Genomic DNA, 26,253 nt, shown 5'->3' with positions numbered 1-26,253 from the left:
GAAAACACAGGAGACACCCTTATGGAAATTGGAACTGGCAACCAATTCCTGGTCAAAACCTCAAGTGCCTATGCCTTAAGAGATTAGACAAGCGAGACCTCATCAAACTGACAAGCTTCTACAAAACCAAAAAAGCCAATGAGAGAGCAGGGAGACAACCTACAGACTGGAAAAAGTATTTGTCAACCGTATGTCTGACAAAAGCCTAACGTATAGGATCTACAAGGAACTCAAATCTGCCAAAAAAAAAAAAAAAAAAAGCCCCATTACAAAGTGGGAAAAGATATGAACAGACACTTCTCAAAAGAAGATATACGAGCATCCAACAGATACTTGAAAAGATGTTCAGCCTCATTAGTCATCAAAGAAATGCAAATTAAAACCACACTGAGATACCACCTAACTCCAGTCAGGACGGCCATCATGACTAACTCACAAAACAACACATGCTGGAGAGGATGTGGGAAAAAGGGAATCCTTCTACACTGTTGGTGGGAGTGTAAACTAGTACAGCCTCTGTGGAAAACAGTGTAGCGATTCCTAAAAGATCTAAAAACTGACCTCCCATATGACCCTGCAATTCCCCTACTGGGAATATACCCTGAGGAACTCAACTCACTCTATGAAAAAGATATCTGCACATGCATGAGTATTGCAGCATTATTCACAACAGCAAAAACATGGAACCAACCATGCTGCCCATCGAAAGAGGACTGGATATTAAAAAAAGGTGGTACATATAAATGGTGGACTATTATGCAGCCATAAAGAAGGAAAAAATTATGAACTTTGCAGCAACCTGGATGGACTTAGAGTCTATAATACTGAGTGATCTATCACAGAAACAAAGAACCAAGTATCATATGTTCTCACTCAAAAGCAAACTTTGAACAACTATCTTAACACTGTAAGAAAGGGATTGGCGCTGGGCTCGGTGGCTCAGCCTGTAATCCTGTGCCTTTGGGATGCTGAGGTGAGTGGATTGCCTGAGCCCGCGGGTACGAGACCCGCCTGGGCAACTTGGCGAGACCTCATCTCTACAATAAATCAAAAATTAGCTGGGCATGGTAGCACGCGCCTGTAGTTCCAGCTACTTGGAAGGCTGAGATGGAAGGATCACCGGAGTCCAGCAGGTCAAGGCTGCGGTGGTCGGGAGCAGCCACTGTACTACAGTCTGGAGCGACAGAGTGAGACTCCAACTCAAAAAAAAAAAAAGAAAGGGATTGGCAGTAGTGGGAAATCACCAGGTTAGGGTGGTGGTAGGATTGGCAGTAGTGGGAAATTGCCAGGGGAGGGCAGGGCACACAACAAGGGTATCTCATCAACAAGGGTACCTACATATTGAACATTTGTATACCTAACCCTGAATTGTTCCCTACATATTTTAAATATTTTTTACATTCTCATTGTTAAATAGTCGTCAAGGTAGATAATCCTTACCTCTGATTTTAACAAGTATCTCTAGTTAGCTCTTGGGCTGCCATTTAGAGAGATCTTTTAATGTAAGAACCTGTACTACTAGTCCTGGTGAAGTTTTTTTTTAAAATCAGAATTAGAATCATTCTAATAAATATTGGTTTTTTTTTTATTTATTGAACTGCTAATAGGATCAAATTATTTTCTTAATAGCTTTACTATGAATTATAATTCACTAATTAATTCTAAAGTTCCTAGGATAAACCTTACTTGGTCACAGAAAATAATTTGCTTATCATAAGTAAGACTGGTTTGTAGGTTTTTGTATAATGTATGAGAGGGGACCCAAAAAACCTGGATTTTACTTATTAAAAATTGTGTATTTATTCTTACATGTTTAAACTTCAGTGACCTTCAAAGTATTATCTGTTTGATGCAATATACCTATTGAGATGCTTTTTCTACTGCTCAAAATTTTTGAATTCAACAATTTCGATGCTTTTTAGTACTTCTGCAATCTTTTGTTTCACCTCTTCCACAGTGGCAAAATGATTCCCTTTGAGGACTTTTTTCATCAAGAGAAACAAAAAGTTTCCCAGAGGGGTGAGATTGGAGAGGGTGGGACACAAGGGTCATGCCGTTTTTGGTCAAATACTGCTGAGCACTCAACAACGTGTGGGCAGGTGCATTGTCATGATGGAAGAATCAGTCACCTGTTTGCCACAACTTGGGATGTTTCTTCTGCAAATTATGATGCAACCTTCTCAAAACTTACAAATAAAAACTTTGGTTGACCACTTGATCTGGAGGAACAAATTCCAAGTATACTACAAAGTGCCTGCCTTTCACAAAGATAATTATGGTTTTTTTGAGTCTCCTTCATGTGTGCTGTCAGGTTTAAGATACTAGAGATATGCTAAGGTTCATACAATAAGCCAGGTAACTTTCTAACTTTTTCCTATGTTCTAATACAGATAAGAAAGCATGAGAATTATTTTCTTTTTTCTTTTGAGTTAGAGTCTCACTCTGTCACAGCCCAGGCTGGAGTGCAGTGGCACGCTCAGGTCCATCACAGCCTTGACCTGCTGGGTTCAGGTGCTCTTTCTGCCTCAGTCTTCCAAGTAGCTGGAACTACAGACACATGCCACCACGTCTGGCTAATTTTTTGATTTACTGTAGAGATAAGATCTTGCCAAGTTGCCCAGGCTAGTCTCAAACTTGTGGGCTCAGGCAATCCTCTCACCTTGGCCTCCCAAAGTGCTGGTATTATAGGCGTGAGCCACTGGGCCCAGCCTGAGATTTTCTTAAAAGCTTAAAAATTTCAGCTAGCATAGATAACACAAATGCAAAATTACAATTTCAGAGACAGGGCTATTAGGGCCTTTCTTGTCTCCCTGAAGTCCATAAAATATAATAATTTTCTTCTACTATGTTTTTATATACTGCTTCTACTCTGTTGAATGTTTTCCACTAGAAATATTATTTATTAGACATTTGTAGGTTAGATCTTTTTTCCTTGCCTTCTATATTTACCACTATATTTCTTATTATTTTCCTCTCTCTGCTCTTTTATTCTGCATTGCAAGTTTTTTTTATTTTTTATTTTCTGAGCCAAAGTCTCTCTTTGTCACGCAGGCTGGAGTACAGTGGCACACTCACAGCTCATTGCAGCCCTTACCTCCTAGGCTCAGGCAATCCTTCCACCACAGCCTCCTAAGTAGCTGGGACTATAGGTGTGCACCACCACATCTGGCTAATTTTTGGGGGGTTTTTTTGTTGTTGAGATGAAGTCTTGCTACGTTGTCCAGGCAGATCTCGAACTCCTGGGCTCAACTGATTCTCCTACCTTGGCCTCCCAAAGTGCCAGGATTACAGGTGTGAGCCACCATGCCTGGCCTGTATGTTTTTATGTTTATACTCTGCTTCAGAAACTCAGTTTTCTATAGCATAAAATATTTTCCCTCTATATGCTGAAACCCAAAATAAAACACCAATGTCCCCCCTGCTTCCTCACAATGTTAAATGGTCTATGACTAGGTAACTGTTAGGGACAACTTGTGCAAAAAGCACTTTCTTGCTTGGCAATGTTCAGTTGCACTTTTTCAGAACAAATAGGTCTTAGAATAAACCCAGGCAAGTTATTTCACATTTTGGAGCCTCCATGTTCACTTCTATAAAAAAGGAACAGCATCACTTCCCTTATAGAACTTTTTAAGAATAATGGAATTAAAAATAATGGCAATAATTAAGAATATTTACCTGATAAACTGGGTTACTTTGCACTAAGTATTACGTGGAGTATCTTACATGTGTTAATTCATTTAATCTTCACACAACCAAGCAGATATTTTTATCATCCCCACTTTATAAATGAGGAACTAAAGACTCAGAAAGGTCAGATAGCTCACCAAAGACCACAAAGCTGGCAAGCAGTGATTCTAGGACATAATCCTAGACAGTCTGATCTTACAAACTGTACAACAGAAGAAGTGCTTGGCTTACAAATACTACAGGATTAACTTCACTTCTTTGTAAAAGTGGTAAGAAAGAATAGTCAATTTTAGGTTACACTTTCAGTAATAATGTTTACTAAGGGTTTCTACTTATCTGTGGATCATTTATATGTGTAATATAGGTCCTACATTATAAAGGAAAACTCAGAACTAGGTGTATTATCAAAGCAGTCCTCTCAGATAGAACTCTGAATGCATTCATGGGGTAAACTGTCCTGGAGCATGTACTATAACATACAGCTGCACAGAATTTCATTTATTTGCATGCAGGGTAAGATTTTAACTAGTTTTTCTTTTTTAAAAAAATGTCCTTCTATCCTCATAAAAATATTGTAGCTATTGTCAGGTGAATATATGAATAGATTTATTCATAAAAGTTCACAAAAATTACCTTTAATGCTTCTAAGGACAAAAATCCAAAGTGTGAAAGGAAAAGGCGAGCTGTCTGGAACTCCTGGGCAGGAGGTGGGGGCTTGCAATCTGTAACAGGGTCAGGAAAAGTTCTCTTCTGCAATTCCTCCTCACTTTGTTGCTCAAGGTGTATTTCATAAGCAATCTGCTGGGCCATGCCACTTCTTAATTTTTCATGTCTCTCTTCTAACTGAAATAAAGCAAATATTTCATTTTTTGGAACTATTATAACACTAATAAGTCAATATTAATTTTAACATGAAAATAAAGCTATAAGCAACAGAGAAAATGAGATAATTTTCAGCAATCAACACTGTGTCTCAGTTCAATACAGAACATATAATTTAGCAAATATGTTTCAAGGCTAAAACAAAAAGCAAAAAAACTTCCCTACGGCTTCAACAATTGCTCTTCATCTCCCTGTTGTAAATGAAACCATCGCATCTTCTCCCCTTCAAATCAGCAAGAAAGGGAGCAGTTATTCCTCCCACCTCACCCTTCCATATTACTGTCTACCTTCATCCTACAGCACTCTCTCATGTTCTGAAGTCCTTATCCATATGGATTACCTAAGTGTACTCTTAGAAACACCCCCATTCTTTTCTTCCCTTTGGATCAATCGTAATTTAAAATTCCATCTTCTGGTGAGCGATGATCCTTCTGGCAATCTAGCTCACTATTCTACAACCTCCTCAACCTTCACGACTTTGGCCATCCATGAGCATATCCTGAATTTCAGATACATCCCACTCTCAACGGCTGCAATTCTGAAGTTCTGCCTCCAATCATAAGCCCGCCTCCTGCAGCTTCCCACACTTTCATTCTCTGAGTTCATGCTTTACCATCACTGTGGGACACTCAGTTATTCTCCCTACTTTTTCCACATCACTAGCATCCTTCTGGCTTCTTCTGCTTCCCAATTAAGCCTAATCCCCTAAATCTAAAATCTAAATACTTTCTCCTTAAGCATATAAAATAGCTGTGTTGAACCTTATCCTTCCAAATTCCCACACCTGTCAATTTCCAAACCATTCAAATTCTTTACTTATGCTCCCAGACCCTTAGGACTTCTGAAAATTCAGCACAGTAAATTATATAACTTCACTAAAGATGATGCTTTTTAACCTCAGCTGGACTGCCTGACAATTTTAAGAACCGTCTTTGATCCCCTATTACTCTGCCAAGAACTAAGATTAAAATGTATGTAAGCTTCTCCAATTTCCCTCCTGTGCACTCGAAGTGTCTCCAAACCCTCCCCTACTCTCTCCTTCTGTCTTATCAGAAGTATCCCTTTTCTAGACATAACCGCCTAGATGCTTGACCCTACTGCCTCTATAACTTATGATTCCCTAGCCACCTTACAGTATTAGCCGACCCCTCACCACTGGCTCCTTCCTTTTAACCTCTGAGCATGTTCCAGTCCTCCCATCCTTGAGTGTAAAGAAAGAAAAGAAACAACTAGCCTCACCCTTCCTTAATGAGGCTACTTCCACTCGCTATTACCCATTCTGCACTCTTCCCTTACTGCTGATAGTGCAGTTTCTGCTCTCTGCCTCCCTCACTACATTCACTCCTTAGCCCCTTATACTCTGCCTCCCACTTAACAGTCCTTTGAACCTGCTCTCAAAGGTCATCTACAGTTTCATGCCAAAATCCAGGAGCCATCTCTTATTCTTCCTTCTCCCTGATAGCTCTAACATTTGATAGCACAGCCCTTCCTCCAGCCCTGCCCTTCTGTTCATTCATGCCCTGTTCACTTCCAATCCTACCCATGTGGGACAACAATACCAGAAAGGGACAGTACGGGGTTTAGAAAATTGGGTTCTAGTCCTGGCCATACTATATACTTCTCAAGTAAATCTGGGCAAGTTGCATACCTTCTCTGAACCTCAGTTTCATGCCCTGACATACTTCTGTCCCTCACTTCTTGAAATTCTTCTCCACTGAACTAAGAGACCAGTTGCCTAATCTAATTAAAATCTAAAAATAAATAAATAAATTTCTCCCATCTTCCCAAACCTGTCTTCTTCCTAATACCCATATTTCTGTCAATGGCACTGATATATATCTGTCACTCAAGTTCAAAATCTAAAATTCTTTTGCTCTTTTCCTTCCATCGTCAATCCAAGACTGTTTGAATTTGAATTTACCTCTATGATACATTTTATTATATTAATCTTCCATTATCAGTGACATAGTCTTTCTTTTCTTATGAGGGCTTGGATTGTCAAAATAGTCTCTAAATTGGTCTCCCTTCTCAAAATATCCTCTATTACCAGCATCTGATCATGTCACTACACTACTGAAACCTACCATGAATAGCCAGGCAGCCCAGTGACATCTCTAAGGCATCCTTTTAATCAGTTACAATCTATATTTGTCTTACTACATGATAACCTCCTGCATGACAGAGACACAGGTAACCTTACAAATCACCTAAAAAACACTAAAGGCATTGCCTTGACCATGCAAGTCGTTTAAGAATGCTTATACTCATTCCCTTAACAGCTAAAAATAATTTATCTTACTTCTTCAGTGACGATTTCATGCAAATCTGGGATGCTCAGATCTGCTTTCACAAAAGGAATCTTATCCACCTCTTCAGGAAATGGCCGATGTTTCACAGTGTATTTAAATCCAACATCATTTTTAGGAATGGGGCGAGGTTCAGGCACAAAAAGCTGTTAAAATAAAACAAATAACATTATATCTACTACACATGGTCCAAAACCCATCTGTAATGGCATGCATTTCCCTCAGATGCCCATGTTTCCCTAAATTACATGTCACAAAAACTCACTAAGACTATGCAAATGCTACAGATAAGAGTAAAGGTAAGCAGCCTGTGTACCTTGGTACTCTATTTTATTTTTCTAAAAATGTTCATCAACTTATAGACCTTATGGCTGATGAATGGGTTGTGGACCTCCACTGATGCAGGCCTGAATTTCCTGCATTCGGTGGTAAGCCAAGGGCTCTCCAGTCACTCCATATAACAGAGTACAAGTTTAGGTCTACTAGGCATCTCTAGAAAGTGAGTTTAGAACCTTAGCATGGCTTAATTGAGAAAGCATGAACAGCAAATCTAGGTTTTCATGGCTCCAAACCCAGGCTTTAATATGTACATGGTAAACAGTGACCTCTCATCAAATTTTAGCTTCTTTTCTGCTTCCCTTCCTCCTCAGTCTTTGATGATAACTTAGTGGCTTACTGAGCTGCTGACACACTGTAATCTGTGTAACACCCCCAAGAGAAAACGGAGGAGTACTTCTCACAAGGTGATAAACACATCTCATCCAACAGAGACATCTAAGATATTAAATGATTTTAGGCACATGCTCCAGTTTTGTGGGTGTCTCCCTTAAATGCTGGTGACATTATTAAGTCATCTTAAAATAACTTTTTAGTAACAGAAGTAAAGGGTTACACAACATAGTAGGTGAAAAGAGCAGTATACAAAATGACTCAAATTCTATTTAAGTGTTACTAAGTATGGAAATTTAAAAAAGATTGGAAGGAAATCCACTAAAATATTAGCAGTGGCTATTTCTCTCTATATAGTGAGTACTGGTGATTTAAATTTCTTCTTTATTATCTGAATTTTCCAACTTTCTCCCATAAGCAAGTATTATTCACATAATTACAAATGCAATAAAGAAAATAAACTGTCACCCCAAATGATTTAATTAAATCATATAGTATATTAAAAATGATACAGCATGTTATCAATTATTACACAAGAATATATCATATAAACAATTTGAAACTAAGTCCTATTGCTGGACACAAAGGTATAGCCAAATTTTGTTCATGTATGGTATACACCTGATTTTTATTATATTTAAAATTACTTGGAAAAAACTGGGGCCACTATTCAGAAAAGTAGTTCTTACTCCTAAGTGGATGTCAGAATCACCTAGAAAGCTTTTTGAAATTATACCTGCCTTGAAGATGATTTTAAAGAGTAATTCAGTAGATCTTGAATTCTAGGTTCCTAGATGATTCTGATGTGAACCCACTGACCTGAGAATCTGGCTAGGAATCAAAAATATTTATTTTGCCTGTCATTTTTGTTCAAATGTTATTTAACCCTTACATCATAAAACACACAAACACACACACACACACACACACACACACACACAATCTCTCTCCTCATCACTTCCCTGTAACTTCTGATGAATACCTTCTGATTTGCTTTTGCTCCTCTAGGTAAAAGGCAAAGCTGTTGTGCCCAAGCAAGTCTTCCAGACATTCCCCGGACCAGCACAGTGACAGAGGGGAAAAAATCATCTAGAATAAAATGTTTGTGTAAAAGTTTTTATTTCAGACAACAACCATTTCAAATAAACCTGTTATCAACTGCAGAACTTCTCCTAATCCAAGTCCCAACAGTGTTTTCCTAAGCTTTCAAATCCAGTTCACCTTTACAAAGGCAAGAAGGCAAGTCTTTAGCCACTGAACAAATTCTATCACTGTGGGACGATACCAGAAAGGGATCGTATGAAGCTTAGAAAATCTGGGTTCTAGTCTTAGCTATACCATATACTTCTCAAGTAAATCTGGGCAAGTCATATACCGTCTCTGTCTTCACCTGTAAATGAAGGAATTGTAGACCAGGTGATTCCCTAGGGACCTTTGTGCCCACAGATCCTCTAACCTTCACTCTCTCACCTTCCCTGCAACAAGGGTCTCTCTGAGAACATGCTTCCTATACATACTGGCTGATGCCAATTACCATCAGGAAAAAACATACTCAGTTTGGGTTGCAGTGGTGATCATATACTTTGAAATGGGTTATAACTAGAGGGAGGGAAAGGAGAAAAATGGCAAATGTATCCACGGAAAATCGCTACAGGGTTTTTAGCGGGGCACTGGCATGGTCAGATCTGTATTTGAGGATGAACACTACAGTGGCAGCAAGTAGGATGAAGTAAAGGTAAACAAATTTTGGAATTGGCAAGAGGTCTAGGGGCAAGGGTAGAAGGAATCAGACCAGGTAGGAAACAACAGTAATAATCTAGGTAAGAAATAATTGGCCATATTGGGAGAAATACAGAGGAAAGATTCAAGGGTCACTGAGGAGGTAGCAACTTGGAAACTAATAATATACGGGAGTAACAGGAAGAAGCAGGCAAGGATGACTCCTCAAATTTCTAGCTTGTGTGGGTGGCACCAATAACTGAAATAGAACAATGAGGAGTGAGGGGCAGGGGAGTAGAGAAGCAGGATCCAAAGCTCAAGTGGGAAGAAAGAGTGACAATGATAAATAACATAAGATAACCCACTATAATAAAACTATAGAATCATTTCAGATATACAATAAAGAGCCTTTACAAGATTCTATTTAATATGTATATTTTATTTTCTGACCCCTTTTTTCTGGTGCTATTGTCCCACAGCTAGAAGTCTTTCTGACAAATGCACAATTATTTAGAATCTGCAGTCTTTCCTTCCCTGGCCCTGGAAACAGCTTCACGGTACTGATAACATATTGATTTAGCAGTAAAGAAGGCTCAAAGTGCTAAAACTTACTCTGCTCATTTCCAAGTGGTTGCTCCAGCATTGCCAGGATGACACTGTTATCCAAGACAAAATACCGGAAACTATGCTTGTTTATGGTCGGCAGCCTAGAGTACTTAATCAGAGTGGTCTCATTCACCAGACTACAGGGAGATGCAGGACCACTGGGTGAAGGAAATGCGCCAAGCAACTGCATGATACTATGGAGAATGGGAAAGACAACAGTTAATTCCCAAAGCAAAATCTTCAGCTCACCTCATGCACAATGTGTCCTTCCACTCTTCTGAATTTTAACTGACCACAGTCATGCTTCTTCTTAACAGGTCAGATTTACTCCCTGTGGTGAACACCATGACCAGATGCTCCCTTCTAATACTAAAAGGTCCATTCTCCCAGATGTGGCCACAGCTTTCAGATGAGTCCCAATCCAGGACTTGCCCTTGGTCAATGAGAATCATTCACTCAAGAGTACAGCATCTTTCTGAGACAGCGTATCTAATGAAGGTTGATGCAGTGGTATAAAGTTCCAGCCCTCTCCTTCAGCCTGAAAAAACTGAAGCATCAAGCCAGCTCTAGAGTTGCAAATGCTTCACAGATTAGTTCCTCCCTCTGTCCAGTCCTGCTTCCTTCATTCCCCCACAGGGACTGATCCTGAGAGCACTTTCCAGTAAACTTTTTGCAAACACATTTATCTCGGAGTGTGCTACCCAAGGAGCATGACCAACCACACTTCCAAATCCTGAAGACCCTAAAGATATATTCAAAAATCAGCTTGGGTGCTCCAGGTTTCAGGATTATGCTAACTAAAGCATTAGAGACCTAGAAAAGGATTCAAAAAATCAGCCAAACTCCCTTATTTTCCAGATGAGGAAACTCGAGTTCAGAAGAGATAGGTGATTATCAAGAGCCCAGAAACCAGGGCCTGCTGCCTTCTTTTGGTGTGGCCAAAAGTAGATATTAACTTCATTTTACAGATAAAGAACTTGAAGAACTAATAGTTACATCTCACAGAACTGTTGTAATTATTAAACAAAAAATATATAAGAAAAAAAGGCTTTATAAACTTGAAATCAACTGATCAATCTGAACATTCAGAAATGTTTATACTCATACAGATTTCTGTATACATTCAATCCATAATAACGATAATAATAATAATAACGTATATAGCTCTTACTATGTGTCAGGCACTGTTCTAGACAATTTATACACATCATTTCACATTGTTTCTAAACAATGCTATGAGATAGGTACCATTATTATTCCCATTTTATAATGAAGAACCTGAAGCACAGAGAAAAATGTCCCATAATTAAAACATAAAGACTTTATATTGTAGTTTTAATATCTCCTGACCCTTTATATGCATCTCATTTCAAAACCAATATTCCACAATACAACTTTTAGCATCCCAACTCTCAATTTGAGTGGCCTCTCCTCTTCTCTTTCACTCTAAGGCTTAAATCCAAGAGTTCTGATAACAGAAACCAACACTGCTTCACAGATATTTTCTTTCCATTTTTTTTTTCCTCCTAGAAGGAGGACTGTCAAAGAATTTCAAGAACCAAGAGAACTTAACATTAAGTTCATGCCTCCAACAATGTGCAGAAAACAGGAGAAATACCAGGAGATCAGTAATGAGAAAGTGTGACTTTGGCTTTCTAAAATGGGACAGAGACGGATATCATAAAGAATATGGAACACAAGCCTGTCAAGATCCATACAAGATTCTAGGATATTATCACACAGTTTGTTGGTAAGGGAATAAATAGATCACTAACATCAAATCACATCAGCTTAACCACATTTTCTCTTCTGGATATTGACTAGACAGGAAAGGCAGATAAATATCTTTGAAATCAAGACATAGTAGTAGTTGACAGTGTATCATGATAAACTTGTAGATAAATTTTTTTTTTCTGAGTTTAGTTTTTCTGAGTTTAGTCTTACTCTGATTCCCAGGCTGTAGTGCAGTGGCACACTCACGGCCAACGCAGCCTCTACCTGCTGGGTTCAGGCAATCCTTCTGCCTCAGCCTTCCAAATAGCTGGAACTACAGGCATGCGCCACCATGTCCAGCTAACTGATTTATTGTAGAGATGAGGTCTCGATCGCCAAGTTGCCCAGGCTGGTCTAGAACTCATGGGCTCAAGCAATTCTTTCACCTCGGCTTACCAAAGTGCTGGGATTATAGGTGTGAGCCACTGTGCCCAGCCTTGTAGATAAAATTTAAAACTTCCTGTGAATCTGAAAGAAATCCTCTGGTGATGTGTTTTGTGAATCTAGCTCTGTTTAATAATTTTATAAATGTCTCTAGAAGACACAGGACATGTTCGTTAAATCTTCAACTTACCAAAAGTTGAGCTGCAAAGACAACATATCAGAATAAGAGTTGAGATCCAAAAGAATCTTAAAAGACTAAAAATAACACTGCTTAAAGAAATCCAAGAAGACACAAACAAATGGAAAAATATTCCATGCTCATGGATAGGAAGAATCAACACTGTTAACTATAGTAATCAAAACAACCTGGTATTGGTACAAAAACAGGCATATAGACCAATGGAACAGGATAGAGATTACGGAAGCAAAGCCTCAATTTCTCAATCAACACATCTTTGACAAAGCCCCTAACAACAACCACTGGGGAGAGGAAAACCTATTTGGTAAATGGTGCTGGGAAAACTGGCTGATCACATGCAGAAGATTGAAACAGGACCCCTAGCGATCACCATACACAAAAATCAACTCTAAATGGATCAAAGACCTAAACATAAAACCTCAAACAATAAGACTCTTAGAAAATGCAAGAGACACCCTTATGGAAAATGGAACTAGCAACTAATTCCTGATCAAAACCCTAAGTGTCCATACCATAAGAAATAAGATAGACAAGTGGGACCTCATCAAACTGACGAGCTTCTGCAAAGCAAAAGAAACCATCAAGAGAGCAGGGAGACAGCCCACAGAATAGGAAAAAATATTTGCCAACTGTTTATCTGACAAAGGGCTAACATCTAGGATCTACAAGGAACTCAAATGCACTGAAAGGGAAAAAAAAACAACAAAAAAGAAGGCTATTGATTATAAGTGGGTGTTAATTAACCCTGAAATCAACTCTTCTCTGTATCTGCCCTAATAAACTTAAAAGATAGCCTTAAAATTATCCAACAGACTCAAAATAACTGCTTCCTAGAATAAGATCCAATACTAGTGAAAGAAAAAAAAAGAAAAGAAATACAACACAATTAGTAACTGATGTCCAGCATCTAATAAAAAAATTACCAGGCATGCAAAAAAGCAGGAGAATATAACCTATAATCAGAAGGGGGGAAAAAAAAGTGGGCAAAAGACATGAATAGACACTTCTCAAGAGAAGATATGGGCAGCCAACAGACACATGAAAAAGTGCTCAGCCTCACTCATCATCAGAGAAATGCAAATCAAAATCACATTGAGATACCATCTAACCCCTCTAAGAATGGCCATCATTAATAAAACAAACAACAACAGATGCTGGTGAGGATGTGGAGAAAAAGGAACGCTTCTACACTGCTGGTGGGAATGCAAACTAGTACAACCTCTTTGGAAGGCAGTGTGGCAATTTCTGAAAGAACTATTCCCCTATTGGGAATATACCCGGAGGATCTCAAATCATTCTACAAAAAAGATACCTGCACACATATGTTTGTTGCAGCTCTATCCACAATAGCAAAAACATGGAACCAACCGTGTTGCCCATCAAAGCTGGACTGGATAAAAAAAAAATGTGGTACACATACACAATGGAATATTATGTAGCCATAAAAAAGGACAAATATATGGACTTTGCAGCAACTTGGATGGATTTGGAGTTGATCATACTCAGTGATTTATCACAGAAACGAAGAACAGAGTTCCATATGTTTTACTCATAAACAGACCTTGAACAATTATAATACTATAAGAAAGCGACTGGCAGTAGTGAAAAACTGTGGGGGGGGTAGGATTGGCAGTTGAGGGAAACTGCTAGGGGAGGGAGGGGCATACTTCATCAACAAGGGTACCTGCATGATCAATATTTATATACGTAACCCTGAAATGCACCCCACATCTTTATAATAAAAATTTTTTTTAAAGACTACAAATAATGAGGTAAATCTTACTTTATGTATGAAATTTCCATTCTATCTTATTTTATTTTATTTATTTATTTTTTGAGTTGGAGTCTCACTCTGTCACCCAGACTGGAGTGCAGTGGCCGCTCCCTGCCACTGCAGCCTCGACCTGCTGGGCTCCGGCGATCCTTCCGCCTCAGCCTTCCAAGTACCTGGAACTACGGGTGCGCACAACCACACCCAGCTAATTTTTTTTATTTATTGTAGAGATGAGGTCTCGCCAAGTTGCCCAGGTCTTGAACCTGCAGGCTCAGGCAATTCACTCACCTTGGCCTCCCAAGGCAGGGGATTACAGGCTGAGCCACCGAGCCAGGTCGAAATTTCCATTTTAAATGTAAAGTTCTGTGTATTATATTCAAACACAGCCAAATAAGTACAGGATGAGAAAGACAGATTGAGGTAAATGTGTGAAAAATAATATTTTAGTTAACTTGATGCAAATGACCAAGTTCTACAAAACACTATACAGTCTGAATACATTTTACTGAAAACATAATATTCTACAGAGTTTAAAGATCAACAAACCACATTTAGAATACTGTACTCAGTAAATCACCTGTTAAGAGGTACATGGTCAAACTTACACCAGTTGATATTAATCAGGATGGTAAAAGTACTTGAATCCTTGTAGTAGAAACAAAAAATCTGCATGTTCTGGCAGAAATGAATCAGAGAGAACATGAGCAATGCTTTTGGATATTATACTGCCCAGACAAAAAGGATTTCATTATCAAAAATCTGAATTAGAACCAAGGATAGAAAGTAAAGTGGGAGAGATTTCAGCTCAAAGTAAAACATCATTTTTAACAATTAAAAGGAAATGAAACCTTGGAGGTTAGCTTATCTCTAAATTGGAGGCTAAATAACTTGGTAAATATGTCTCAAAGATGACTTAAGCAAAGGGGCCATTGAAGTGACTTCCAAGACTTCTAATTCTCGATTTGCATTTAGGACACCAAAGGAAAAAACCTAACCAGCTATCTGTACTTTATAATTATCTACTATATGCTCAGCATTGTGATGATTGTTGAGGGTGAATGTGGCCTCTACCCCGACTTGGGAGACAACACTAGAATGCATCCAATATAACCAGGTATGGCCATGACAATATAGAATTACATGCTGTGTGGTAGGGTCTGTCTGACAAAATGAGCAAAGGTGCAAAAGAAAATCATCCTTCATAAGCAAAATAACCAAAGAAGGTCTCATGGAAGTTACTCAATTTGATATTACCATTGAACAGTGTAGGATGTGGCCAAGGGGAGAAAAGAAAGGCCCTGAAACCCAGGGGAGGAACAAAAACAGGTATAAGCATGGCCAGGTCACAGTCTCAAGGGACCCACCAGGCCCAACTATGGCAGAAGGGATGAGCTGGGGGGCAGTAAAGGGAAAGATGAATAATAATAACTTATATTTCTTTCATGGCAGGAAACAGATCTACTCAAGGTTTTCAATTACTCAAGTGGCAGTATCAAAATTATGTTTAAAGATGATGAGTTTAGCAATGGACTGCAAGATGAACAGGAAGAGTTAAGGCCGAAAACAAGGACATCAGGCAAGAAGTGAGGAGGACTTAGACTAGAATGCTACCTGAGGTTAGAGGGACGCAGCAAATACTTTACAAAAATGAAGTTCATCGGACTTAGTCACTGGCTTGTATGGGGAATGACAGAAAGATAAATCAGAGAAACAGCCAAAGTGTTTCTGTGTTTGCGTAACTGGCAAACAGCAATGAATGAAGCAGCAATTGTGAGAAAACAAAGAAATCCAATTGGGCACCCTTCAAGATTGAAACCTGGACATACCATTTGTGGAGTTCCCAGCAGAGAAAAGACAGGTGACGAGAAACAGATGAGCCACCAAGCTAACTACTAGCAGGTTGGGGAGAAGTGTCCCAGGGCTCTCATCACATCTTGAGTACATATCCCAATACTCACTGCCAGATACACTCTCACAGAAACACCCCATCCAGGCTAGGAGGGAGCAAACTTATTTTTGTGTAATGAATAATTCCCAGTGAGAGATGTCCTTCCCTTTTCTCTCCATACCCTTCTTACCCTTCAAGGCACACATCAAGTTCTAGTTCTATGACACTTTTAAAGCTATCCCAGCCCACAAGCAGTCTTCTCTCTGAACTTTTATTACTTCTAGTATTCATCATCAGCATAAGCATGCGCTCTAGTAGTAGCATTCACATTTTTCTGATTTTCTAGCTATTAGCCATACCTCCACAAAGTCACAGAAAAGTCCAGCATTAGCACAGTAAGCAGCACTAAACAACAGGAAGCACTCTTCTAAAAATTTACTAAATGACCAAAGTCCATGAGGAAGAGAAACAAATCCAACTTCAACATGCACACCCCAAGTAAGCAATAGGCCACTGAACACACAGAAGATGGTAAGAGCTGACTTACACACAAATCTTCAAGTGGTCTTCTTGCCTGCCACTTTACTAAGAAGTTGAAGGTGAGCCAACCCAAACTAATTTGATACTCCTTCCTGCTTTTACTTCCATAAGCTCCATCTTTCCATCTGCACTATGTTTCCACCTGATTTTCCCCACTTTACTGTTCCCTTCAGTCCACAGATGTGCCTTTTTCCACTCTCCTTACTTACCAGCCAAATAAAAACTCAACTTTCTCTGCTACTCTTTTAAGGTACCAACCTCTTTGTCTTTACCCAAATACTTGAAACAGCAATCTTGGTGTGGTCTCACCACCCAGTAAACTGGCTGGTAGCTTGAACTTTACCCACTCTCTCAGAATCAGGTCCAATATCATTTTCCTTAGGAAATTTACCCTGATTTACCCTTATCTGGAAGTACTCATTTCTTCCTTCCAACTCCTCAGTATTTACTTTTAACTCTTCTCTTGGAGCACTCATTTTCTACTTAATATTATAGCTATTTGTGTGTGTGTGCATTTTTTTTTTTTTTGAGTGAGAATCTCACTCTGTTGCCCAGGCTAGAGTACAGTGGCACAATCATGGCAGCCTCAGTTTCCTGGGTTCAGGAGAAACTTCTGCCTGAGCCACCTAAGTAGCTGGGACTACAGGTGTGAGCCACCATGCCTGGCTAAGTTTTTTATTTTTTGTAGAGACAGGTCTCACTATGTTGCTTAGGCTGGTCTCAAACTCCTGGGCTCAAGCAATCCTCTCGCTTCAGCCTCCCTAAGTGCTGGGATTATAGGCATGAGCCACCGTGAATGGCCTTATGTTCATATCTTATCATCCCTACTAAAAAGATAGTAGAGGTGGTGGCAACTGAATCTGATTTATCTTTATGATGCTAGTCCCAGTTCTTAAGAAAGAGTTCATAAACCTTGGCTGAATGAATATACACTATGTAATATAAATGGGGTAGCACAGAATACAGACCACTGAGCTGGAAAGCACATCTAATAGTGTGGCCACAGACAGACAGATCCCATCTCTGCACTCAGCCACCAAGTGAAGGTATGGAATAAGTCTCTCTAAGATCCTTTCCAGCTCTAATATAGGAAGACTTAAATTAATATCAACTAGTATAGAAAAATAAGGACTTGAACTCTCAGCCCCAAGTTCTTGGTTTCTTTTGGTCTATAAAAATAGGGAAAAAAAAGTTTTATTACTGGAGAAAAAGTACCCTCAAGAGGCTGAGTCACTAAATGATAAGCAATTGGGGGAGGAAATGAAAGACCATGGATTGGTACGAAGCCCATCTAATTCCCAGACACAATTCCTGTGCAATCACTTTCATACCATGTTAGGGTGGCTTCAGCAGCATCCTTTACCCTCATAGATGCAGGGTTTGGCTCCTTATCTCCTTTGTACTTGACCTCTTGCTCACTGTTCTTGGACTTACTGCCTGAGATACCCAGTTCCACAATCTCCAATACTTCCTTAAGGCAGTCCTAGAAGCAGGAAAGGCAAGATCAATTTTTATAACACAACTTACTTATGAGAAGACAAGGAGATCCATCAAAATGCTAACAGTTGCTGTGTTTTGGTGGGAGAGCTCAGTTTCTTTCTAATTTTCTTTAATGGGTATATATTAATTTAATAAACTTTACATTCCTCCTCCCCCAACCCCCTGCAATTTCTCTTTAAAGAACTAAATTTGAGTGTTCAGAGAGTTAGATAAGCAAAATTCAATTTTGTCAGGCACAATTCTTGGAAATTACTGTGGACTGTAAATCATGAAAGCACAAGTGAAAGAGATGTAATAGTAATTCAATTAAACCTGGGACAGTTTAAGACATATTTGATTATCCAAAGAGAGAAGTTTGTCAGTGATTGACATTTTTAAGCAATTTCTGGTATTATAACTTTAGAAACTATAATGAAAAGGACTAAGATTTAATTAACAATATTATTTCAAAAACTACATAAAATTCTCTATAAATATCCAATGACTTTGGTATCTCTTCTTTTATTCATATTGTGAATTCTTTATTACACCTGCTTCCCTATAAGGAAGGCATTACATGGAACAATGGCACAGAAAGCATACTTGATATCTACCCCACTTGAAAGTGAAGAAACAAGCATGAAATAACATTTTTAGATAGAGGCAAACTTTATGGACAAGCTGTGCTCTAGGTTTCCAGTCTGGCAATTAACTGCCCTTCTTGGATTGGTGATGGGTGACCAAAACACCTACTAACTATCTACCATCCTTTCAAGAAAGAACTATCTTGATAGATAAATTAGTCAAAGTCCATCTTTTCTTTTTTTTGTTGTTTTTTTTTGGAGTCAAGGTCTCACTCTGTCATCCAGGATGGAGTACAGTGGCATGGTCACAGCTCACCACAGCCTTGGCCTTCCGGGCTCAGGTGAGCCTTCCATTTCAGCCTCCCAAGTAACGTGCCACCACGCCTGGTTTATTTTATCTTTTGTAGAGACATGGTCTCGCTATGTTGCCGAGGCTGGTCTCAAACTCCTAGGATCAAGCAATCTTCCCACCTTGGCCTCCCAAAGTGCTGGGATTACAGGTGTGAGCCACTACACTCGCCCTAAGGCCCATCTTTCTAAAGAACTTCCTTAGTTAATTTACAACCAAATATTAGCATAATTACAGTTTTCAAGTTGTATTCAAAGGACAAGTGCTCTACTAAAATGTATTCAGTTTGAAATGTGCAATCATGTATTTAAATTTAGATATACTCTTTCAAAAACCATTTTCCCAACAAAAATTTTTGTTTCTACTTAATGGTTTAAGATTATATAAACTCACCTTTTCATCAAGCATATCAGGGTGCTCTGTCAGCCAGACACAGAGACACTGAAAAGCTGCCACTATCATGGAGTGCAGATCCCGGGAATGAAGAGGAGCTGGCCGACTACACTGGTACACAATGTAGCTGCACACAGAACTGATGGCTCTCTTCCGGTCTCCTGAGTCGACCATTACTTTTACCTAAGCATATTCATTTGAGGAACAAAAACAGTCAGCCAGAAGCCATTGTACCAATTTCAAAGCATCTGCACTGAGGCTTGGCCTATTTGATAATGTGATACAATGTGGAAGCCTTGCTTTTTTACATTATTTACATAAAAGAACAGAATATTTTAGATGTACTGTCTACAAAAATAGTGGTATTTTTCAAATCCTAAAAGAGTATTTCAGTTTAGCATAGTTCTTCATGCCCTAAAACCCAAACCTCTTGGCTACAGCTATTCATCATTGCCAGAGATTGAAAGAACAGCCGGCAATGGAACACAGGCACAGTTTTAAGCCCCAACCCAACCTCACAGTGATGCTATATGCTGTACACAAAGTTCTGTGCAGCTGCTCAGGGGTATAACCACCACACAGTTCTGATACACATACACATCTGTGAGATATCACTACAATCAAGATAATAAATATGTCCATTAGCCCCCAAAATCTCCTCCTTTGGAATCACTTCTCTTTGCTCCCCTCCCTAAGTAACTGCTGGTCTGATATCACCATAGATTAGCTTGCATTTTCTAGAGTTCATATAAATAAAAGTATATATCCTTTTTTGGGGGTCTGGCTTCTTTGACTCAACATATTTTCAGATTTATCAAAAGTTGACACACTTTTTATGTGTCTCCAATGTTCATTTCTTTTTATTGCTGAGTAGTATTCTATTGCTTGGACATACCACAATGTGTTTATCCAGTCACCTGTCAACAATGGACGTTTGGGTTGTTTCTAGTTTCTAAATATTACAAATAAAGCTGCTATAAACATTCATATATAATTCTTTGTATAGATATATGTTCTTCTGTCTCCTTGGAGTGGAATGATTGGGTCATATAGCAAGAGTATGCTTAACTTTTTAAGGAACTGCCAACCAATTGGAAATGGTTGTTCCATATAACATTCCCATCAACAGTTCTTCCACAACTTCACCAACATTTGGTATGGTCAGACTTTTATATTTTAGTCATTCTAATAGGTATGTAGTGGTATCTCACTGTGGTTTTAATTGCATTTCCCTAAAAAATAATGACACAGCATCTTTTCATTTGCTTTTTTGTCATTTGTGTATCTTCTTTGGTAAAGTGTCCAAATCTTTTGCTTGATTTTAATTGGGTTGTTTGTTTTATTACTGAGGGTTTTTGTTATTTTGTCTTTTTTAATGACTTTATTAAAGGTCTTTACGAAACAACATCCAGACTGCAGATCCAGCAGCAAAGGAGACCCTGTTATACAGTGAGGGCTGGATAGAGCACTGCAGGTGGCTCTGGCTTCCTAACCTTTTGTTCTGAGATGGGGGTGGTAAATAGTATCTCACCTTTAGCATCCACAATGCTCATGTGGTCAGACGGGGGATCCTTAAGGTCAGTCTTACCAGGACAACATAATCTTCACTTTGATGCCCAGCATACCCTGTCAGCGCAACATAGTAGACAACAGGGTCCCCACTGTGGACCAGCATATTGTTCACAAAGTTCATGGCTTCGGCTCTCTGTCCTTAGAGTTTCCTTGATAGTATGACCTTATAGCCCTTCCCTACTCTCTACAATGAACAGCAGCACAATATAGCAGGCTCACTGCACAATAAGCCCTGCTGGTAGTTTATAATGCAGACTCTGCTTGGGTAATGGAATATAGAGCTCTTGTAGGCCACCTTTTCAGCATAAAGCTCTATTTGCCCTCAGGGAAGCCAAACCTCTTCTGAATTGTATTGGTCATTCATAGATACACTGGTTTCTTCACACCAAAAACATTCTGCATTTTTAAGGCTAAGGTAGTGACACTGTCCTGGTTGGTATAACTCAGACCTCAACTCCAGAGCTGCCACCTTCAGCAAGCTTCTGAGGGAACACTTGCTCAGTTCATCTGTGAAGGTGGTGCCAACAACCTTCCTCTTCTTTAAAATTTGCACTATATCTCTGCCACACACCACCAAAAAGAAAGGCTGTTACTGAGTTTTGAGAGTTCTTTATGTAATCTAAATAAATGCAAGTCTCTCATCAGATACATGCTTTGCAAAGATTTTCTCCCAGTCTGTGACTTGTTATCTCATTCTCTTCACAGTGTTTTTTGAGGAACAGTATTTTTTTAATTTTGGAGAAGTTCAATTTATCTTTGTATAACTCAAGGTCATAAAGATTTTCTCCTACGTTTTCTTCTAGAAGTTTTATAATTTGAGCTTTATATTGAAATCTTTAGTCCATTTTGAGTTAACTTTTGTTCATGGTGCAAGGTATGAATCAAAGTTGTTTTTTAAAATATGAATATCCAATTGTATCAGCACCACTGGTTGAAAAGACTATCATTTCTCCTTTACCTCTACACCTTTATCAAAAATCAGATGATCATATATGTATGGATCTAATGTTGAACTCTATTCTTTCCAATAATCTATTTGTCCAAGCCTATGCCAATGCTAGACTGTTTTGATTACTACAGCTTTATCATAAATCATGAAATAAGGTAGTGTTAGTCAATTATCTTTTTTTAAGCAGGTCCTGAGCAACACTCCGCATAGGGCTAATTCTTTCTTACTACTGGGTGTACTAAAGGCCACAGGAAATAGCACCTTTGTCTCAAAGGCAGTGTGATCCTGCGTGTCTCACAAATGACTGTTCTTACTTTCCGTATCAGTAACTGCCTCTCACAAAATTATTAAGTCCATCCCTGGGGACCTCTGAAGTAAGCTATAAGTGGGGGTGAGAACATCTTAGGTTTCCTTACCTATCTTGATTTCTAAGGCTTAGGTAAGTCACTGTGGATCAACAGATTGTTCACAAAGTTCATGGCTCTCTGTCCTTAGAGATTCCTTGATAGCATGACTTTATAGCTCTTGCCCTACTCTCTATGATAGCAGCACACTGTAGTAGGCTCTCCACACAATAAGCCCTGCTGGTAGTTTGTAATGCAGACTCTGCCTGGGCAATGGAATACACATCTCTTGCAAGCCACCTTTTCAGAATAAAGCTCTACTTGCCCTGTTCCTACAACTGAAAAATGAGGGCTTAATCTATACCAATTCTGGCCAGTACCACCAGTTGTATCACCTTTTTGTTCACAAAATGTTTTCTTTTTATTTTCTTTCTTTCTTTCTTTCTTTTTTTCTTTGATCCAGGTCTCCCTCTGTTGCCCAGGTTGGACTGCAGAGCCACAGTCACAGCTCAGCACATCGTCTTAGTGTGCTGGGCTCAGGCCTCAGTTTCCTGAGTAACTGAGACAAGAGGCATATGCTACCATGCCCAGCCAGGTTTTCTGATTATTTTGTAGAGACAAGGTCTTGCTATGTTGCCTAGGCCAGTCTTGAGCTCCTGGGCTCAAGCAATCCTCCCACCCCAGCCTCCCAAAATGCTCGGATTACAGGTGTGAGCCACTGTGTCCTGCCCAGAAAATCTTTTATATGTTTCATTTCATTTGACCCTCACAATACCAGGTGTTACACACAAAATAATCCTGCCCATCTTACTGACAAGAAATCACTTAGATGTTAGTGAGGATGCAGAGAAAATGGAAAGCTCATACATTCCTGGTGAGAATGTAAAATAATTCAATCACTGTGAAAAACAGTCTGGCAGTTCCTCAAAAAGTTAAACACTGAATTACCAAATGACTCAGTGATTTCACTCCTAAGTATATCCAAAAAAAAAATGAAGGCATTCAAACAAATACATGTATACGCATGTTCACAGCAGTACTACTGACAACAGCCTAAAAATGGAAACAACCCAAATAGCCATCCACTGATGAATGGATAAACAAATTATGGTCTATATACACAATGAAATATTACTCAAACATAAAAGGAAATAAAACTCTAACATAGCCTACAACATAAATGAAACCCAAAAACATTACGTTAGGCTGAGTACGGTGGCTCATGCCTGTAATCCCAGCACTTTGGGAGGCTGAGGTGAGAGGACTGCCTGAGCCCACGGGTTAGAGTCCGGCCTGGGCAACTTGATGAGACCTCATCTCCACAATAAAAAAATAAAAAAATAAAAAAATAAAAGTAAATAAAAATTAGCCAGGCATGGTGGCACATGCCTTTAGCTTCAGCTACTTGGAAAAAAAAAAAACAACATTATGTTAGGTGAAAGAAGCCAGGCACAAAGGGTCACACATTGTATGACTCCATTTATATGAAATGTCCAGAATAGGTAGCTTCACAGAGATAAAATGCAGACTGGTGGTTGTCAGAAACTGGAGGGAGAGAGGATTCTGAGGCAAAACTGCTTAATAGCTCTGGGATTTCCTTCTCCTTTAGGGGCGATAAAAATGTTCTGGAACGAAAGCTAGTGGTTACACAACACTGTGAATGTACCAAATGCCATGAACTTGTCTGCTTTAAAATGGGTTAATTTTATGTTCTATAAATTTCATCTCAAAAAAAAAAAATACATTTAGAGAAGGCCAAATGGCCACCCGGCTCTGAAGTCCCACAAACCTGAAATAATATCTCTGATAATGGAAGATGGTAGAATCATAGGTAATCCCAAATGGCATATTTTAGGATAAATCACTCTACAAAATCCATTTGTATTCTATTATTATGTGCAAAGAAACAAATGGCAAATATTGAAATGTTTTCTGTAAATTAACAGCAAAAAAGTTATTCATACTCTTTGAACCTATTTTTTAAAAGTAAAATTCATTTTATAAAATTTCACAAGAAGGCTCAATTTTGCACATTTGAATATAAACTATGTTTGAGTATGAACAACACTGCAGTACCCAAAATCAGGGGTCAGGAGACATAGACAAAAGAGTCATGGCCCAAGGCTGTGGGATAAAATAAAAAGGCCATCCTCCTCACCTTCGCCAGGCCAGAGAGAAGCTCCAGAGCTGCCAGGGATATGCTCATATCTTGGCGCCACTGGGAGTTGAGTCTTTGGGTGACGAGATGAATGCTGCGAATCAGGAGCCCAGCAGCTGAATCTGTATTAAGAGCTAGGATATAACCCCAATGCCACAACCCACAGGGAGGGAAAACAACTAAGCATTAGTAACGAGAAGCACAGCATTCCACTAGGCACAGACCACAGCAGCCACAGTGAGCACGATGGGCACCCACACAGTGCTATGTTCCCGCCCCACTGGCCTGAGTACCAAGCCCTACCAAACAGTACACTGGGCACGCACGCTGGACCAGAGCAGCTTCTGGTGCCTAGCTCATGTACTTTCACATACACAACCATGAGATTTGGCAGTTTTTGTATCAATTTTATAACAACATAAATCTTAAAATTTCTAAATTAAAACATAGAGAACTATATTTTCAAAAAAAAATGATGAAAAGGCTACCAATTATTTCCTTGGAGTTTTATAGAGAAAAGAATTCAAATTTTACAGCCTCCTCAGATGCTGGGAATTACCCTAAAGCATCTGTTGAAATTACTTACAGGGTTTAAACCATCAAAAATCACATGCAATGTCTTTTCAAATGTATTTTAATATTTAATTCTCCAAGACTACTTTAATACTTCTAAGAAAGTTAAATAACCAAGCCACTGTGTTTTATTTGGCCTCCAGCTCTACATTTAAAAGTAACTACTACTTAGCTAATAGTAAATTAGGAGAAATTTATTTAAGGACATTTAAGGACAAATTATACTGAATTTATAAAGGAAGCTTTAGGGACATTATACCTGTCGATCCTATCAGAAAGAGGGCAGTGACAACAGAAAAAGGAATGATCATTAAAAAGAGACATTCATGCGACACTAACACAAATCTGGATTTCTTAGTAAAAAATATTTTACGACATTACAAGCAGAGCTCACTAACACCAGTTCAAAATGCAGAAACGAACAATAATCACTTCAAACATTTATATTAGAACACATGGAGTAATACAAAAATTTCTTTAGCTTAAAAGAGTTTTAGAAAGCAGGAAAAATAAACAAATTATCAACTTATAATATACCTAAATCTACATCACAGTAAGATAACGATTTAAATAATTTCTTTATAAATAAAATATCTAAATGTGTTGAGTTTCCACATAATGACTTTATGCATCTAACATGCTCAACACTACTTATTGCAAATTTAAACCAAAGAAACCATAGAAACATGCCTCAGGAACTTATGACTCATCAACCTCATAAGCACAACTCATGAACTCTCCAGATGACTTAAAAATTAAACTCACATCTAAGAATCTAGATATCATTCCAATCTAGCTGGATAAATGCTCACAGATTCAATATTCTGTATTTGTGTATAAAAACATAAAGGTACCCACAAACTCATAGAACCCATAAAACAATTGCCCAAAGTAAGGACATCACTGAATAGGATGCTTTGCTAGCAAATGTTTCATTTGGTAGGGCAGAAAGTAAAAATGCTTCCTTACTCTTGCTTAAAACTCGTGACAATAATCTAATAGATATGGTGGGGTACACAGGTTTTAATCTAAAGACACCCTCTCCTCTAGATTGCCATCTAATGCCTACCTCACCACCCCCTTTCTACACCGCAGTAACTGACTTCCTGAACATCTTTGCCATGAGACTGTGAGCTCTAAGGGAGAGCCAACATCTCATTTGACTCTCTATCGCCAGCACTTGATACAGAATCCAGAAATATCTCCTAACTATCCATTACCATCATTTACAAATCTAATAAGCTACCCAAAATCTAACTGCTAAAAGCTATATAGCTAAATTTTAAAATTCTTTTCTTTTTCTTAGCTTTTAGACTATTTGTTTTAAAACCTGACCATTAAAGCTATTCTATTAAACTTTGAATTTCAGGAAAAAAAAAAAAAAAACATGGCTTACCATAATCCCTTAGGAGAGCTTGAGCAGGT

The 26,253-nt window shown here is 38.7% G+C and overlaps 1 protein-coding gene across 1 annotated transcript in view; it reads right to left on the bottom strand.

Annotated features, from left to right (window-relative positions):
* The window catches only part of RALGAPB (Ral GTPase activating protein non-catalytic beta subunit), a 101,788-nt gene that overhangs the window by 34,877 nt on the left and 40,658 nt on the right, over positions 1–26,253 (bottom strand). Inside the window, exons 14-21 of the mRNA XM_021711584.1 lie at positions 26,225–26,252; positions 24,256–24,389; positions 19,233–19,415; positions 17,759–17,910; positions 9,876–10,063; positions 8,527–8,633; positions 6,869–7,021; positions 4,321–4,530 (exon numbers count right to left, since the gene is read on the bottom strand). Of these exons, the coding sequence (XP_021567259.1) occupies positions 4,321–4,530; positions 6,869–7,021; positions 8,527–8,633; positions 9,876–10,063; positions 17,759–17,910; positions 19,233–19,415; positions 24,256–24,389; positions 26,225–26,252 (1,155 nt within the window). The remainder of the gene's footprint in view (positions 1–4,320; positions 4,531–6,868; positions 7,022–8,526; positions 8,634–9,875; positions 10,064–17,758; positions 17,911–19,232; positions 19,416–24,255; positions 24,390–26,224; position 26,253) is intronic.

The sequence above is a fragment of the Carlito syrichta genome, unplaced genomic scaffold (genome assembly GCF_000164805.1).
Source record: "Carlito syrichta isolate Samal-C Ts95f unplaced genomic scaffold, Tarsius_syrichta-2.0.1 Scaffold302386, whole genome shotgun sequence".
In the NCBI taxonomy this organism is placed as follows: Eukaryota; Metazoa; Chordata; class Mammalia; order Primates; family Tarsiidae; genus Carlito; species Carlito syrichta.
The sequence above is the reverse complement of the archived record's forward strand: the minus strand, read 5'-3'. Positions and strand labels throughout refer to the sequence as shown.